Raw genomic sequence first — 16,756 nt, forward strand, 5'->3', positions numbered from 1 at the left:
TCATCTGTAAAGCATGGTGGAGGTGGTGTCATGGCATGGGCATGCATGGCTGTCTCTGGAACAGGCCCTCTCAACTTTACTGATAACTTAATGTATGATGGCAGTAGCTGAATGAATTTGGAAGGGTACAAAACCATCTTGACAACCAATATTCAAGAAAATGCCACCAGATTCATTGGGAAGTGCTTCATATTGCATCAGGACAATGACCAAAAACACCCTGCCAGTTCAGTCAAGGAATTTATAAGGGCAAAGAAATGGAAAGTCTTAGATTGCCCAAGTCAATCTCCAGATTTAAATCCGATTGAACATGAATTTCACCAGCTGAAGAGGAGAGTAAAGGCAGAAACTCCCCAAAACAAGCAACAATTGGAATTGGCTGCATTAAAGGCTGGGAAAAGTATTTCAAAGGATGAGACCAAGAGGCTGGTGATGTCTATGGGTCACAGACTCACTGCTGTGATTGTGTGCAAGGGATCTGCAACTAAATAATAGGTTTTAATCTTTTATATCTGCCTTATGTTCAACTGTCCCAATACTTATGCTCACATCAATGAGTGGGATGAACTCTAAAAGTGCTGTTCTTTTTATTTGGTAAAACATGTATGTGTTGAAACGGCTAATAGTAAAATGTGACATTCTGTAGTTTTGTCTCATATTCATCTTTTAATCATATTTTTAAATGTCTTGACTCCACAGCCAACAGAGCAATTTTGTCTTTACTGTTCCAATACTTATGGAGGACACTGTATATATATGTATATGTATATATATATAGGTCCAATGTCAATTTGTTTTTCTCTAAAATACTCATATTCTTTAAAGCATCAGCCTTGGCTGAATTTTCATGCATCAAATCATTACTGAATCAATCTTTTGAAACGACAGCATTTCTCTTCACTAATTCAACACATCCTTGATTTAGACCATAATGTATCTTTTGTTACATTATACAAACATTATACAACATTATAGAAAGCCACCAATGTGTGAGGTTCAATGCATTATCTTCTACTAAAAAAATAAATAAAATAAAAAATAAGAGTTTGCTAAATCTTTAAGTAAGCAGCTTATCTTTGAGTGTTCAAACAATACAGGGACGGAAGAGACAGAGAGCTGAGGGAAGGAAGACTTGGAAAAAAGTGAACAGGAGTGAGTGAATAGTGAATGTCCACAGAGGAATACGCCACACACGGGTGTGTATGTGTTTGTGTTACAAACAAATAAAGGAGGCAGCACATACGTTTAACCCCCAGTTGGGATGCTAGTGGAGGGGCGATGCCGGGTTCTCTGTAAGTCTCTTGGTGGTTAGCAGCATAGCTCGCTATCGGTGCTCCTGTCGAATGCTCCTCTATCCATTCTGAAAGAGTGAAGGGTGCACTTCCTTTTTCGTGTGTCTCTCAAGCCAGTCGCATTTCCTTTCTATTCAAACTAATACTGAGGCTGTGCAGCTGCCAGCTTTACACCTTTAGAGCCCCCACGGTGTCCTAACTTCCTCTAGGTGTAAAACTTGCATATCGTCAGTACGGTTTCACAACCAGTGGCAGAATATTAGATACTTTTGAACTTAAGGGAGAAGATATTAGGTAATCAAGAAAGCAATATTCAGCTGAGTTGGCTGGGAACAAGATCAAGGACATGTCCCAGCATGGAAACCTGCATTTCAGTAGAACTTTCTAGACCATTCATAGAATGAGTAGCCTTAATTCATTTTCTTAAGGGTAAAGTTCCAAACTTGTATGACTTTCAGAATCAAAATCAGTTTATTAGCATAGTTGTGGCATAGGAGATTCTTTGTCTCTTCTGGAACAACAAGTGTGACGACTTTTTTTTTCAGAATTGGTGACAGAATTATTGGGTGAATTATTATTTTCAAAAAAGTAAAATGAAGTTGATGAGCTAATTGTGACTTTAAAGGCTACTTATAAAATATTTAATATTAACATTAAGGAAGTAAAATGGATTGCAAAAAACATTTCATGTTGGCATTAATAATGGATTCTCCTTGTTATTAACTAGGAATAAAATAAATAAAAATAAAATAAAAACAGTTTTAACAAAAAACTCAAACTAGCCTAAAACATTATCAATTATTCATTAAAATGCATCAAGTCTTGTGTACTGAAATAAAAATAAAAATAAACACCTGTATCCACTTGGTTAGAATTGAGGTTTTCTTTCAAGAATTAAACATTGATGAAAAAAACCTAAAGCAATGTTTTCAGCAGTAATGAATCAGTGAAATAGCTAAATTAAATAAATTAAAAACTTATGCCATGAAAAGATTAACTGCAATCCCACCATTCCAAAACCAAAGCTGCAACAAAACTCTAAATGACAAACATATAAGAAAAGAAAGAAATGGAGGCATGTTGGGCCTGAAACAAACCTTGGATATACCCCTCACCTTCAGTGGGCTGAGACTGCTCCAGTTGCTTCTTCCTTTTAGCCTCCAGAATTGGGTTTTCATACTGCGTCTTCCTGTTAATATGGCTGGGAGGTGGAGAAAAGGGAAAGAGTGAGAAAGGGAGAGAGAGGCAATAAAGATGAGTGAGCAGAGGACACAGTCAATAACAGAACCAGAGGGAGAAACAGGAAATAGAATGAGAGGGCAGGTAAAGGTTGAGCATAAGGAGAGCAGGTAAGCGGACGAGAAATAAAGTGAATTAATTCAGAGAAAAGGCAATAACGGAGGCTTAAACTATGGCTGAAAGCCTCTGCATTCATTTAAAATTCATTTAAAACTGAGTGGGGAAAAGTGTGCTATTCTCTCTCATCTTATGTGCTTAAAAGCAAAATCTCTCCACCAGACTAGACAAGCTCAATAAACACAGATCAAAAGCCAAAAATAAAACTCCATCACCACATTTACCCAGAAATACAGATCGCACCCAGCTGCGATCCAGGCCACTTTCCAAACGGCCTGCTCAATTTACTAGGCAAATACTGCTCAAAACGTACGTAAACATCTCCAAAGACAAAAACCGGAAGGCTTCCTGCCTCTGAGGTATTGCTTTGAAACAACATCAAAACATATGAATGCATTCATATTTATGCACTACAAACCCAAGGGTCCCTCAGAAGGGGAGGGAATGAGAGAGATTTCAAAATGGTAACAGTAAGAAAGGGTGCGTACAGCCGAAAGAGAACAAAAAAGATGGTGCAAGCTTCTTTAATGTTTCAGGATGATATATTACAGATGATTTGAAGGTAATATTGATGAGTTACTTACTCAACATAATACACCCCGTACACTGGATCATCAATCTTCTCCCAGCCTGTGGGCAGCTCTGGAAAAGAAGCAAAACAGAAGACATTTCAGCTCATTAGAACTAATTTAATGAGGCTTTTATCAAGTCCTTTGTAAAATGATGTCTTGATTTTTCAACCAATTAAAATTCAAGAGGTTTCAAACTAGCAAGCTAGACGCTTTAAAACTATAATGACCATTTCGAGCAGATTATATAATTATCATGCAAACTGCATCATTTATCTTTAAAAAAAAAAAAAAACATTTATATAACTGTGCTGCAGAATGCTTGATTCTAATTGGTTGCCAGATGTTCTAAGGTGTTGGTTATTGTCATGATCACTTTACTAAATCGCTGACTGGTTTCTATGATGTCAAAGAGATGTATAGTCTACCACAGGGAAAAAAGAAAACAAAAAAAAATGTTTTCCTTGCATGAAGAACAGAATAAAAACATCCCCAACTGTTAAAGTGATGGGTTTGAGTCTGTAAAAGAGCATTGAGTGACTCATTCGAACTAGCAATGACGGCGTGATGCTGAATCAGAGTTCTACACACAGAAGCATTAAAGCATTAAAACAAGATAAACACATGTACACGAGGTAACCATGATACAAAGTAGAGACTTTGTGAAATGTAATGTAAACTCTTCAAGAATGTCCGAGGAATTCCATATTAATTGATACAGAAAATGCTTTAACAGTATAAACTTTGTGTACAGGTGTGTCATTTGTTTCCAAAGACATAGCTCTCTGACAAATCCTCCTTGTGATATTTACATAAACAGCAGATATGTTCCCCGGCATTTCCAAATCTCTTGACCTGGCAAACAACAAAAATACAAACTGCACCGAATATTTCAGGCAAAGGTTGACAAGTGTGCAAAAACAACAGAAGATACTCAGAGATTTGATCGCGACACTGTTAAGGTGAAAAGATACACAACATGTCTTCTCTAGAATAATAGAATAATCATGAAATGGCTCAGCCGCGTTTGACATTGAAATGTGCTTTCATGCATATGAAAATGTTGCTTTCTTTACCATGGCAATGCCTGAAATGTTGTAGCGCCTGGGACACAGAGCTGTTGTATTAGCATAGTGCCTGCAGCTCACAGGAAATTCATCACAACACCTCCCATAAAGAAAACTTGGCCAATGAAAGCAGCACACATTTCAATTTTTTTTGTGAAAGCAAGAACTCATTATCTCTCCCGAGCAGCTATAGCAAATACGGCCGACTCATGTACTGTTCTAATGAATCTATAAACGTCAACCAACAATAATTACTAACAAATAATGATCTACTCGTGAACGATTCTCTCAGCAGCCTCTGTCTCATACATCTTCACCTTTCCTGATCTTTCCTGAGTTTAACATAATTAATCAACGGGTGTTTTTGTTGAGTGAAATTCACACCGTAGCGCAAATGTGTAATAGACAAGCTGTCGCTAAATCATTACTGTACTTCATAAAGTTTAAGTGCGTCATTTTTTTAGATGTTAAAGTAATTGGCTGGGGAAAAATGCCTAAAAGTCACTATAGCCAAACTAAGCCATTTGTAGGTTAATTTACTCAAAAGTGTAAACACTGTAATTCTGTAAAACATTCAAAACACTAGTGGCATCCCAGAAGATACAGTATACATTATGCACTATGTATTTATCATCAAGCATTGGAGTCGGAATTATCTGGAAATCTCAAGTGCACTTTCTTTTTGAAATCCTTAGTAATTCGATACCAGAATCACATACTACAAAATGGCTTAGAACAGTGCATCACATAGCAACACAGGATCAACCAATGGCATGAGTTTGGGGGCGGGATTATGTGTTTGTCTGACCAATAGCAGCCAGGAGGAATTTTTGGGGAAAACCTGTTTAAACAATTATTATTTTTGCAACTAGATTATTTGCTAACACATTACAATAAGATCCCATTACTTTATGATAGTTGATGCATTAACCAACATTATGCTGTAAAAAAAAATTGTCAAAAAATTGTCAAATTACAAACAAAAAAAAAAAAATTAAAGTAAAATATCTTAACCTCTTAAGACCAGAGAAAAAAGTTTTAGGGAAAAAAAAGTTCTCTCATGTCTTTAAATTGTTTAGAGCATTTAGAATAATGTAAAAAAAAAAAAAAAATGTAAAATGATATTTCATTCATAAGTTGTGCTATGTCCTCGTTTGGGGACATCAGGACTCAATTTCTTTGAAAAACTAAAAAGACATGATTGAACGTGCATGGGCAAAAACAATTGATCTTTTAAATGACCAATACAACTGTTACCAAACTTTGTATAAAGACGATTCTCAACTATGTTATAACAGAATGATTCGATATACTTTTTTTTCTTTCTGCAAAATGTGTGTAAAATGGCCATAAACGGGTTTTCTCATTATATACAATGTATTTATAAACTAAATGTAATTTGCATATTAATGTGTTTTTGGGGCAACGTAATGAAAAAAGAAGTGTAATAATGGGAGTAATAATTGACCAGATTTTCATAATAATAATATTTCATAGAATATTGAAATATAATTAATTTCCATATTCATTTGTTATGTCTCCCAAAATGCGTAATAAACATGCTTTTAGTCCTGGTGTCCTCGTATGAGGACATGTATGAAATCAACATCCTGTTTCGTATCAGAAGGTCATATTTTGATCTGAAACCCAATAACATTTTCTTGAGATGTTGATTTATGACACACAATTTAAAAATTAGACAGATTTAAATGATAATTACAAAATATTATCATATTTCCATAAGAGAGTCACTAAATTAATTTCAGACATTTTTGAAGACCAAGGAGAGGGAGTGGTCACGGTGAAACATCCAATCCTTTGGTATCTCTGAAAAGCCCTGAATGTGCACAGGACATGTATAATCTCAAGAAATTCACTAAAATATAATGTCCTCATATGAGGCCGCAGAGTCTTAAGAGGTTAATTCAAATAGGGAAAAATCCATAAAATAATAGTTGAAAAACATGGTCAAATATCATATATATACATACATATATACATACATATATACATACATACATATATACACACATTTATATATATATATAAACCTTATTGTTATCCTTTTTTGTAGTTTCTTTAAAAAAATTATGTAAAGAATTCACATCATGAAATTTCACCCAACAATATATTAAAATTTATAAATTATTCATTGATATATATTGATTGATGAAGACGAGAGCTTTTTATTTTTTGTGAAGAAGAGAGCGTAACCGCCTACCAAAAGCAACACCAAGCCAGTACGTCCTGTCCTTCCCCCACATCATTACTGCGACTCTACTGACAAATTGGCCATTAATATGTTTGCATCCCATCTTCCCTCTCTACAGGATCAAGTCTCTACCATGTGACCGGATACTCTCATACCTACTGCCCACATCCCGCAGTCACGGCATCTATTTAATGGCTCCGATTTCTCAAATCAATAGCTATTGACTGTTCTCTTCCAATCAGCCACGGACACAAACACAGGGCTTCTCAAGGCCACTGCCTGCATGGCCTAAACCATTACTAAAGATGAATCAGCCCTTCAATTACAAAGGCACATTGAACAGCAGAGAGAGCTCTGCGTGTTGACATAGTGTGCTTTGACAATGGTAAAACTGATTAAAGCAACAAATTATTCAATGATTTGACTGTCACGTTAGCTCGACATAATAGTTTCGGATCTCATGAGCTATTTGCATGCATAATGAAAACGGAACCACTCCCAGCTGCAAGAATCCTGAGTTAAACTGCAAACGCTTCAGTGGTAGAAATAGAAACAATGAATATTTTATATCATGCAGTGCCAATGACAACACAAATGAACCTTGTTTGAAAGTAATGAAATGTGTTTTACAGTCATTCCAAAACTAAAACCAGGCAGTGCAGGTGCACTGAGAGCACATATTACCTTTTGCACTGATCTGGGATCAATATGAGGTGGGTTTTCATAGTAATGTTCAGGAAAAAATCTGGTCCCAAAGGCCAAAACAAAACATGCAAGGTTTGTTTCCCTGTAGAATAGTGGCCTACCTAGCTCATTGTCCAGTTCCTCTGTATGTACCCCTTCTTCTCGAGAGGGAGTGAAAGGGGAGCAGGTGTGCACAAAGTGGGGCGAGAAAAAGAGAGGAAGGGTGTCAGAGAGTCAGAGAGGGTTAGTTGATTAAAAAAAAAGCAAAATTACATCTTAAAGCTTTATAATTATGCCACCATGTTATATACACAATGGAAAAGTTTTTTTTAATGCAAATCATAAAATGTAAAATTAGTGGCATTTATTAATAGAAAAATGATCTGGATTGTCTGGAGAGTTAATACAGGATTACTGCATGACCTTAAACTCAAGCTCAGCTCAAGAGCGCCATCTACAGGCTATCATGAGATTACAATGGACGATGGGAGGGCTTGAGCATGAATGGTTATCTACAGGTCTGAAGCTGTATTTGCTATGGTGACACAGATATTATTTCAAATTTTAGATTTACAACACTAAAAGCTTATGTATGCACAACACCACAAAAACAGTCGCAAATAAGCATTATGAATGCATGTCACCATGGCATGAAACTGATATTTGCACAAGCAAACCAGACAAAAACTCAACCACATGTCCATACCATCATCTTCACATTCCTCCAGGGGTTTCTGAGGTTTGTCCAGGCATCGGGGATCTATCCAGGATGTTGTCTTTGTGTTGTGGCTAAGAATAGATGCAGAGCAAAGACAGTGAGGCGTTGTTCTAAAAGATGCCTGCAGAACAACATCCTGTGGCTTTTTTCTGCATCCCAGCAGGCAGGAAAATGTATACTAAAGATACCACAATGTTTGATACTTCCCGCCTTGATATCTGAAAAACTGCCAGTAGCAATATATAAACTTAAAATAAGAAACACAAAACTACTGTAACCTCAGGTATTTATAGTGCAATCCGTATGTACATAAAAATCTCTCAACATAGTGATAGTGCAAACCAAGTTGCATCTTCAAACAAATGTGACCCCGGACCACAAAACCAATCATAAGTCGCTGGGGTATATTTGTAGCAATAGCCAACAATACATTGTATGCTTCAAAATAATCTATTTTTCTTTTATGCCAAAAATCATTAGGATATTAAGTAAACATCGTGTCTATTTTGCAAGTTTCATACCATAAATATATCAAAACTTTAAATAGTTCAAATAGTTGTATCTTAGCCAAATATTGACCTATCCTAACAAACCATACATCAATTGAAAGCTTTCAGATGATGTAGAAATCTCAATTTCAAAAAATTGACCCTTAAGACTGGTTTTGTGGTCCAGGGTCACAAATGATCTTAGAAACATAGCGATAGTGCTTCCAAGAATGAGAGGAATTTTGGACAATTGTGTAAAATGTATGCATTTCCTTGCCTAAAAATTTGAAATATCAAACCAAGTTGCATCTTCAAACAACTTTTCTTAAATCTAAGGTCACTTCTGTATGGAGTCCCAAATGTGACACCCATTTGAGAGATTAAAAATCAATAAACATGTTTGACACAAACAAGCAATCATAAACAACTTAACAAATATATTAAAGTTTAATATATAGCAATAAACAAATAAGAGATAAATAATAACAATATTGTATTATGACCGATTATTAACATAGAAAATACAGCTTTGTTAGAATGAAGTGACTGATTTATGCATTTTCAACTTTTTTCATTGATCTGTTGCCCTATAATTCATTATCAACTTCTCTATTAATTTTTTTATTATCTGTTGCCCTATTTTCAATTTGCATACATCTGACCATATTTTCTATTACTTTAATACAATAAATTGAATTAGTTTAATTCAAAAATACATATTAGTTTAATTTAGTCTTTTCCTTATTTTTGTTCTTAATTTATTTCAAATTGACAACGTTTATTTAATTATGAAATAAAATTATATTTTCATAAGTATGAAATATAAAAACAAAATTGCTGCTTGGTTTGATATTTTGCATTATTTATGCAGACATTCATGTATTTTTCAAGTGTGCAGAGTCACAGTAAATGTCCATATAATAAAAGCATAAAGACAGCAGTTGCTTCTTACTCTATAAAGTAGACCTCTCCGTTCTCAGTGTAGGCCATCTCCCAGTTTTCGGGCAGAGGCCCCAGGGGGTCCTCTTCCGTGGGATAGCCGGGGTGTGTGTGTGTATTCTGAGAGCTCTCCGTGGTTGACGCCGAGGTGTTGTTGAGCCCGTAGGGTTGAACGTGGTCGCGGGCGAAGGGCCGCACGGAGGGGTGGTCGTCTGGTTCACTCGAGTCTCCTGCATGCACACAAATGCAAACCCTCTCAGTTCAACATAAGGCTCTGGTTAAGAACTGCATCCTAAATGACTGTGGCTTGGAAAAGGGTTTGGAAAGTGGCAACAGGCCCACTTCCTCTAAACTCTGGAGTGATCAAACACCATTCACACTCTACTATAAACAAATATGCATACCGACACCTAGCTGTCTGACACTTTCCCACCCACACCAAAAAATGGAATCACCAACATCCCCTCAAAAAAATAAGTGTAAACAGTTAACACTTAACCTTCATGAAGAGGTGAGGAATCTAAACGAATCGACTCTCAACTACATTGCATGGCACGCCTGACTGAATTAGCAGCTTTAAATCAAACCACTCAGCCAAATGAAAGGCATGAACCTGTATGAATAGGACAGCTTATTGCCTTTTCTAAATCAAGGGCCCTAGAATTAACTTGGATATTGAAAATAACATGCAATATAAAAGAAACTATTATAATACAGTCAAATATATTCGAAGTAAAATACGCGATTACAGTCCTGAGCATGGATTGAAAAAATATCAATGCTAACAGAAACGAGCTTGTGTATTCGGGAGCAGGCATTTACTGCTATTTACACAAGTTGTCAGACGAAACTGTCTGCTGTTGACACCTAGTAATAGTGACAAGTCTCAAATGCGTCGTTCATACTTTTATTCAGCAAGGGTGCATTCAACTGATCAAAAGTGACAGTAAAGTATAACTACATAAAATCTATTTAAAATAAAAGCTTTGCTTATGTACTTTCAAAAATCCTGGATAAAAATGCTTCACATCCACAAAAATATTTAGCAGCAACTGTTTTCAATATTGATAATAATATAAATATGTTTCTTGAGCAGCAAATCAGAATATTAGAATGATTTCTGAAGGTTCATGTGACATTAGCTGTCAAGTAATGATGCTGAAAATTCAGCTTTGCCATCACAGGAATAAATTATACTTTAAAATATCTTAAAATAGAAAAAATTATTAATTTAACTATAAGCATATTTAACAATATTACTGATTTGAATGTATTTTTGATCAAATAAATAGTGAGCATTAAACACTTTTTTAAAAAGTTGAACGATAGTGTACATACGTAATTCACTGCCAGTGTGTTACTTCATAAAGCACAAAAAAGTAAAAAAAAAAACTAAACAAAAAAAACATCTGCATAAAAAGCACTGCTTCTAAATATAGTCCTACTTTCTAATCACACAGCAGACATGACATTTAGAATGCTCAGCGTTACTGTAGTTGAGCAGCTTTATTAAACCTTAGATGAGTACCTACCCAGATGGGGAAAATGTCCCATGTTTTAGCATTACAATTGAATGACATGTGAACAGGCGGTGTGCTTCATTGTTTTCCAGTACACAATGTGCACATTTACATTGATCTTTTGCTTTCTCTGAATATGATTTGAGTAATAGAATCGCATCACAAAACTGTTGACTCCTGTAATTAGTGCTGTCCACGTTTGATCAGATCTCAGATGATGTCAATACCTCTCATCGACCAGCAGCTATATGACACGGCAGTCTAATTTCATAGACAGACGTCCTCTAAGAACACCACAAAATGCAACCCATCCAATACTCTGATACAGAGTGTGAAAGTTGGTAGAGCATAACTGTCAGATCAATAAATAAAGACAAGGAGAGTGCATCTTGGTGTTTTCGAACACAAACAAAACCCTTCTACCACAGCCAGGTGGCACTCGTTCCCCCTTCCTCCCTGAATCGTAATGGCGAAGGAAGAGGAAAGCAACAAAGAGGCACCACTCATCCCCTCTCCCATGTGCCAGACAGAAACGCAAACAAATCGGCTCGCTGCTGACCTGTGAAGCTACTGTTCATTTCAGGAACCTCATCATCATCCTCAGTCTCTGTAGGCACTATTCCAGCATTTTGCATCTCATTGTAGGACTTGGTTCGGCGTGGGGTCGACTGCTGGGAACCAGGAAGGCTGTCTTGCAGAGCATCGCCAGTAATCACTTTCCCACTAGGGGGCTGGCTAGGCGGCTTGGGTGTTCCATAATAGTTACCTAGGCAACAAGAGGATATTACCAGCATTCAGAACATGAGGGTTAAAGGAAATGCAAGACATGATGATGTGGGCTTTTGAAAATGCTCTATTATGAAAATGACTGCTTGTCTTTCTGAAGTTTGCGCGAGGGAGGTAATGGTATCAGTGTTGGCTGGACAATCGAGCACGTACAACAGACAGAGAGCTGTCTGTCTGAAAGAAAAGCACTTCACATCATTAAATCAGTGTAATACATTTAGAGTTCAGCCACGCCAGGCCAAGTGATAAACCTTAATATTAATAAAGAGATTCGTTTTGACGAAACAACAGCAGGATGGAGTAAAAGTAAAGATGTCAAGATTTTAACTGTTGACAAAAGTGTGATTTGTTAGGTATCTGATGATTAAACACTCATTTTAATGCTTTTTTTATGTGATTTTTTTTTATCAATTATAATAAAAATATTAGATGATAAATAAAAGTTTAACTAATAAAAAGTTTAGTTCTAAGAAAGTTTTAGAAATGTAAAATAAAATGTTACAATCGAATATATATAAGAATTAAGGTTATACACTATTTCTAGGTCAGGTCACTTATTTACACTGACCAAAATTATAAACGCAACACTTTTGTTTTTGCGCCCATTTTTCATGAGTTGAACTCAAAGATCTAAGACTTTTTCTATGTACACAAAAGGCCTATTTCTCTCAAATATTGTTCACAAATCTATCTAAATCTGTGTTAGTGAGCACTTCTCCTTTGCCGAGATAATCCAGAGCATCCCAAATATGCTCAATGGGTGACATGTCCGGTGAGTATGCTGGCCATGCAAAAACTGTGATGTTTTCAGCTTTCAGGAATTGTGTACAGATCCTTGCAACATGGGCCCATGCATTATCATGCTACAACATGAGGTGATGGTCGTGGATGAATGGCACAACAATGGGCCTCAGGATCTCGTCACGGTATCTCATACCATAACCCCACCGCCACCATGGGCCACTCGATCCACAACGTTGACATCAGCAAACCGCTCACCCACACGACGCCATACACGCTGTCTGCCATCTGCCCTGTACAGTGAAAACCGGGATTCATCCATGAAGAGAACACCTCTCCAAAGTGCCAGACGCCATCGAATGTGAGCATTTGCCCACTCAAGTCGGTTACGACGACGAGTCAGGTCGAGATCCCAATGAGGACAACGAGCATGCAGATGAGCTTCCATGAGACGGTTTCTGACAGTTTGTGCAGAAATTCTTTGGTTATGCAAACCGATTGTTGCAGCAGCTGTCCGGGTGGCTGGTCTCAGACGATCTTGGAGGTGAAGATGCTGGATGTGGAGGTCCTAGGCTGGTGTGGTTACATGTGGTCTGCGGTGGGAGCCGGTTGGATGGACTGCCAAATTCTCTGAAACACCTTTGGAGACGGCTTATGGTAGAGAAATGAACATTCAATTCACGGGCAACAGCTCTGGTGGACATTCCTGCAGTCAGCATGCCAATTGCACGCTCCCTCAAAATTTGCGACATCTGTGGCATTGTGCTGTGTGATAAAACTGCACATTTTAGAGTGGCCTTTTATTGTGGCCAGCCTAAGGCACACCTGTGCAATAATCATGCTGTCTTATCAGCATCTTGATATGACACACCTGTGAGGTGGATGGATCATCTCGGCAAAGGAGAAGTGCTCACTAACACAGATTTAGACAGATTTGTTAACAATATTTGAGAGAAATAGGCCTTTTGTGTACATAGAAAAAGTCTTAGATCTTTGAGTTCAGCTCATGAAAAATGGGCGCAAAAACAAAAGTGTTGCGTTTATAATTTTGGTCAGTGTAAATAAGTGACCTGATCTAGAAATAGTGTATAACCTTAATTCTTATATATATTCGATTGTAACATTTTATTTTACATTTCTAAAACTTTCTTAGAACTAAACTTTTTATTAGTTAAACTTTTATTTATCATCTAATATTTTTATTATAATTGATTAAAAAAAATCACATAAAAAAAGCATTAAAATGAGTGTTTAATCATCAGATACCTAACAAATCACACTTTTGTCAACAGTTAAAATCTTGACATCTTTACTTTTACTCCATCCTGCTGTTGTGTTTCGTCAAAACGAATCTCTTTATTAATATTATCTAATATTTTTACAAAAGTGTTGTGTTTATAATTTTGGTCAGTGTAAATAAGTAAATTTATGACATTGATAATCTGAAAATATGGGATTAAAAATGTTGAAATAAATGATGATTGACCACATTTGTTCCAAACAAATACAGCATTTTAACCACTGCACTAGTGGAACGTCATTGGAAACTTCCAGTTTTATATATTGTTACTTTTGATAAGAAATAAAGTCCCATCTTTTAAATTATGTCCATTTTATCAGGAAATTCAAACATTAAATGGCGTCTTGATGCGCGAATGATCATCACTCCTCTTTACTAATAGTTTTAACACAAAATAAACATGAATGAACATCTCATGCAATCGCTCAATCAATTTTCAACTGTGGAAAGATGTCGATAAAACAGCTTGTAAACTAAATGTCACGTAGCACTACATTCACCTTAGGCAAGTCATTAGTGTCCACAGCTCGTTATTTACCAGAGAAAAACTATAGAAGAGAATTTCGTGAAATATTTAGCTATATACTCATTATATTTAACTTTACCTCTTATAACATCACTATAGTGATGCCTTAATTAGGCTATTTAATTTATGTTTAAATAAATCTGTTGTGAAACAAGTTATGACAGCCACTGTCTAAATGAATATATTTCAACAACAAATAGAAATTTTATAATTATAATAATAATAAATTAATTTAAAAACGGCATTATGTGCAATTTACATGTTTGCATTTTTTTTTGTTGAGTGTTGATTATTATATTAAAAAAAATAATAATGAGAAATTAAATTAAAGTTTGGGCCCTGTTGTTAGTGGCAACCTTATAGTAATGTAAAAGGGCTCCCTAGAGCATATGCTGAGGTAGATTTATTTTAAAAAAATTTAAAGAAAATTGTAATTATAATTGAATTTAGCTATTTCTTCAGTAAACCACTGTTTAATTAAAAACATTTATTTAAAATTTTTTCATTCTGACAATTATTAAAAAAGTAACATTGTAAAATATAATGGCCAATCAAAAACGTGTGTTTAAACTCTATAGATTGCAGTTTACCTTCGTAAGATCCGATCTCCAACAGTGTCCCACTCTGTTCAAGCTTCAGAAACTCGTCCACTGACAAGAAATTATAATCTACTCCTGGCACCTCTCCGTCACGAGGGGGGCGGGTCGTACCTGTGACCAGCAAAAAAAGGAGAAAGATCCCATAAGATACTGACAACATGAAACTGCTAATTTATGCTTAAAACCACATATACACAATGTCTATGATTATCACCTACATCAGGGCCAACAACAACCACATGCTACAGTCTACAAGCTCCTGGAAGCTAAACGCTGGGTGTGAAATCAGCGTGAGAGAGATTTGCACAGCTAAAAGTGAATATGTTGTAACACCTTGATGATAACTGGTTGCAGGAGAGCAAAGTGTGGATCCAACCCCCACTGTATTGCTCTAACTACATATTAGATTAAAGCAGCTTTAGGGATCAAAGAGTCCATACGGCCGCTCTGCCTCCTCTGTCACATTCCCTTACACCCCATTTAGACCTTATATTAAAATCCAACTCAGGCGATCCCATCACAAATGGTCAGTACTAAATACGGAGGTAAATAGGGTTCAAAATACAATGGTAAAAGACCAGCTAATGACCAGTCAACCAACCACACACTTAACGGTTTTAAACTTTGAAACGTGCCAAGATCTTCAAAATATACCGTTTTTGTATTCATGTAGGTTTCATTTGGTTTAAAAGCATTTCTACTATACTTCAAAAAATGGTTCAATTTAATGACTCTAAAAATGTCATGGTGTAATCAGCAAATAAAAAGTAATAACATTTTCCATACCCTTGAATACACACACACACACACACACACACACACACACACACACACACACACACATACATATACCAGACATAGGAACAGTTTCTTCCCTCAGGCAGTCCATCTCATGAACACTTGAACTCTTAACAAAAAACATGAAACGCACAACAGTATCGTACTTTTTATTTTTATTTTACACACACTTATTACATTTCAAATTTGCACCTGACATACCTGTACATAGTGAATTGTCTATTTTGTATATTGTGTTTGTGCTATTTGGCACATTGTCCATTTTTGTATATTTGTACATTATTTTATTTTAAATTTTTTACTATCTGCGTCCTGTCCTGTTGCTGTCATTCTGTCACACTGTGGAGCTACTGTCACCAAAACAAATTCCTTGTATGTGCAAACATACCTGGCAATAAAGCTAATTCTGATTCTGATATACAGGGCTGGAAATGGGGGGGGGGGGGGGGGGGGGGAGCGGGGGGACGGAGTCCGGGGAGTGAATTTCGAGGGGGGACGGCGTTTCATTTCCAACTGGTTAGATTTATTTGAAAATTAAAATGATTTCTATATTATATCCATTCAAAAGACTACAAAAGCGATCCCAGTTCTGCATAAACCGTAGTGCAGTGCAGACTAAACTGGCGGGATATTTGTGTCTATGGTTTGCTGGGCAATGCCGTCTTTGATTGGCCATCAAGAGCAGACTGCAGCCAATGGAAATGCTTCTCTATTGCTGCACATGCTGCTCCTCACAGCACAGATCCTGACAGCAGACTGCAGTTTGTCATTCATTGTAACAAAGTGTAGAAATAATAGATTCAGTTTGCGGTGTAGAGCTTCATTCACTAAAATAGAAGTTTGTGAGATCGCCATGAACTTAATGATTATAAAGAGTTTGCAAATGTGAAATTTAATTAATACAACAGATTTACACATTATTGATTTTATTCAAAAGTTAATATAAAGCGACTTACATTTTAGGAACACTTGTCTGATCTGTTGAGAACTATTTTGTTGATGAAATAAAGTCACAGCTGAGCCGCTGCGCATCTCCAAGCAAACAGCGCTGTTTCAATTATGAATGAATCTTTGTTTTTGAACAAATCTAGTGAGTCGATGATTCTATGATCCATTCATAAAGAGAGTCACTTGCTTCATTCCTTAATGAATCAGCCGTTT

General features: G+C 36.3%; 1 protein-coding gene across 6 annotated transcripts in view; it reads right to left on the minus strand.

The window, feature by feature from the left end:
• LOC306856668 (membrane-associated guanylate kinase, WW and PDZ domain-containing protein 1-like) overlaps window positions 1-16,756 on the minus strand; it is a 157,575-nt gene that overhangs the window by 34,965 nt on the left and 105,854 nt on the right. For 5 of the 6 annotated variants that reach the window (XM_079396043.1, XM_079396040.1, XM_079396042.1 and 2 more), the window contains exons 3-10: window positions 14,789-14,908; window positions 11,405-11,611; window positions 9,339-9,555; window positions 7,887-7,969; window positions 7,303-7,338; window positions 3,233-3,290; window positions 2,408-2,493; window positions 1,244-1,360 (exon numbers count right to left, since the gene is read on the minus strand). In XM_079396043.1, the coding sequence (XP_079252169.1) occupies window positions 1,244-1,360; window positions 2,408-2,493; window positions 3,233-3,290; window positions 7,303-7,338; window positions 7,887-7,969; window positions 9,339-9,555; window positions 11,405-11,611; window positions 14,789-14,908 (924 nt within the window). The remainder of the gene's footprint in view (window positions 1-1,243; window positions 1,361-2,407; window positions 2,494-3,232; window positions 3,291-7,302; window positions 7,339-7,886; window positions 7,970-9,338; window positions 9,556-11,404; window positions 11,612-14,788; window positions 14,909-16,756) is intronic. The other variant, XM_079396041.1, reaches the window with a different exon arrangement.

The sequence above is a fragment of the Barbus barbus genome (assembly GCF_936440315.1).
Source record: "Barbus barbus genome assembly, chromosome: 37".
Classification (NCBI taxonomy): Eukaryota; Metazoa; Chordata; class Actinopteri; order Cypriniformes; family Cyprinidae; genus Barbus; species Barbus barbus.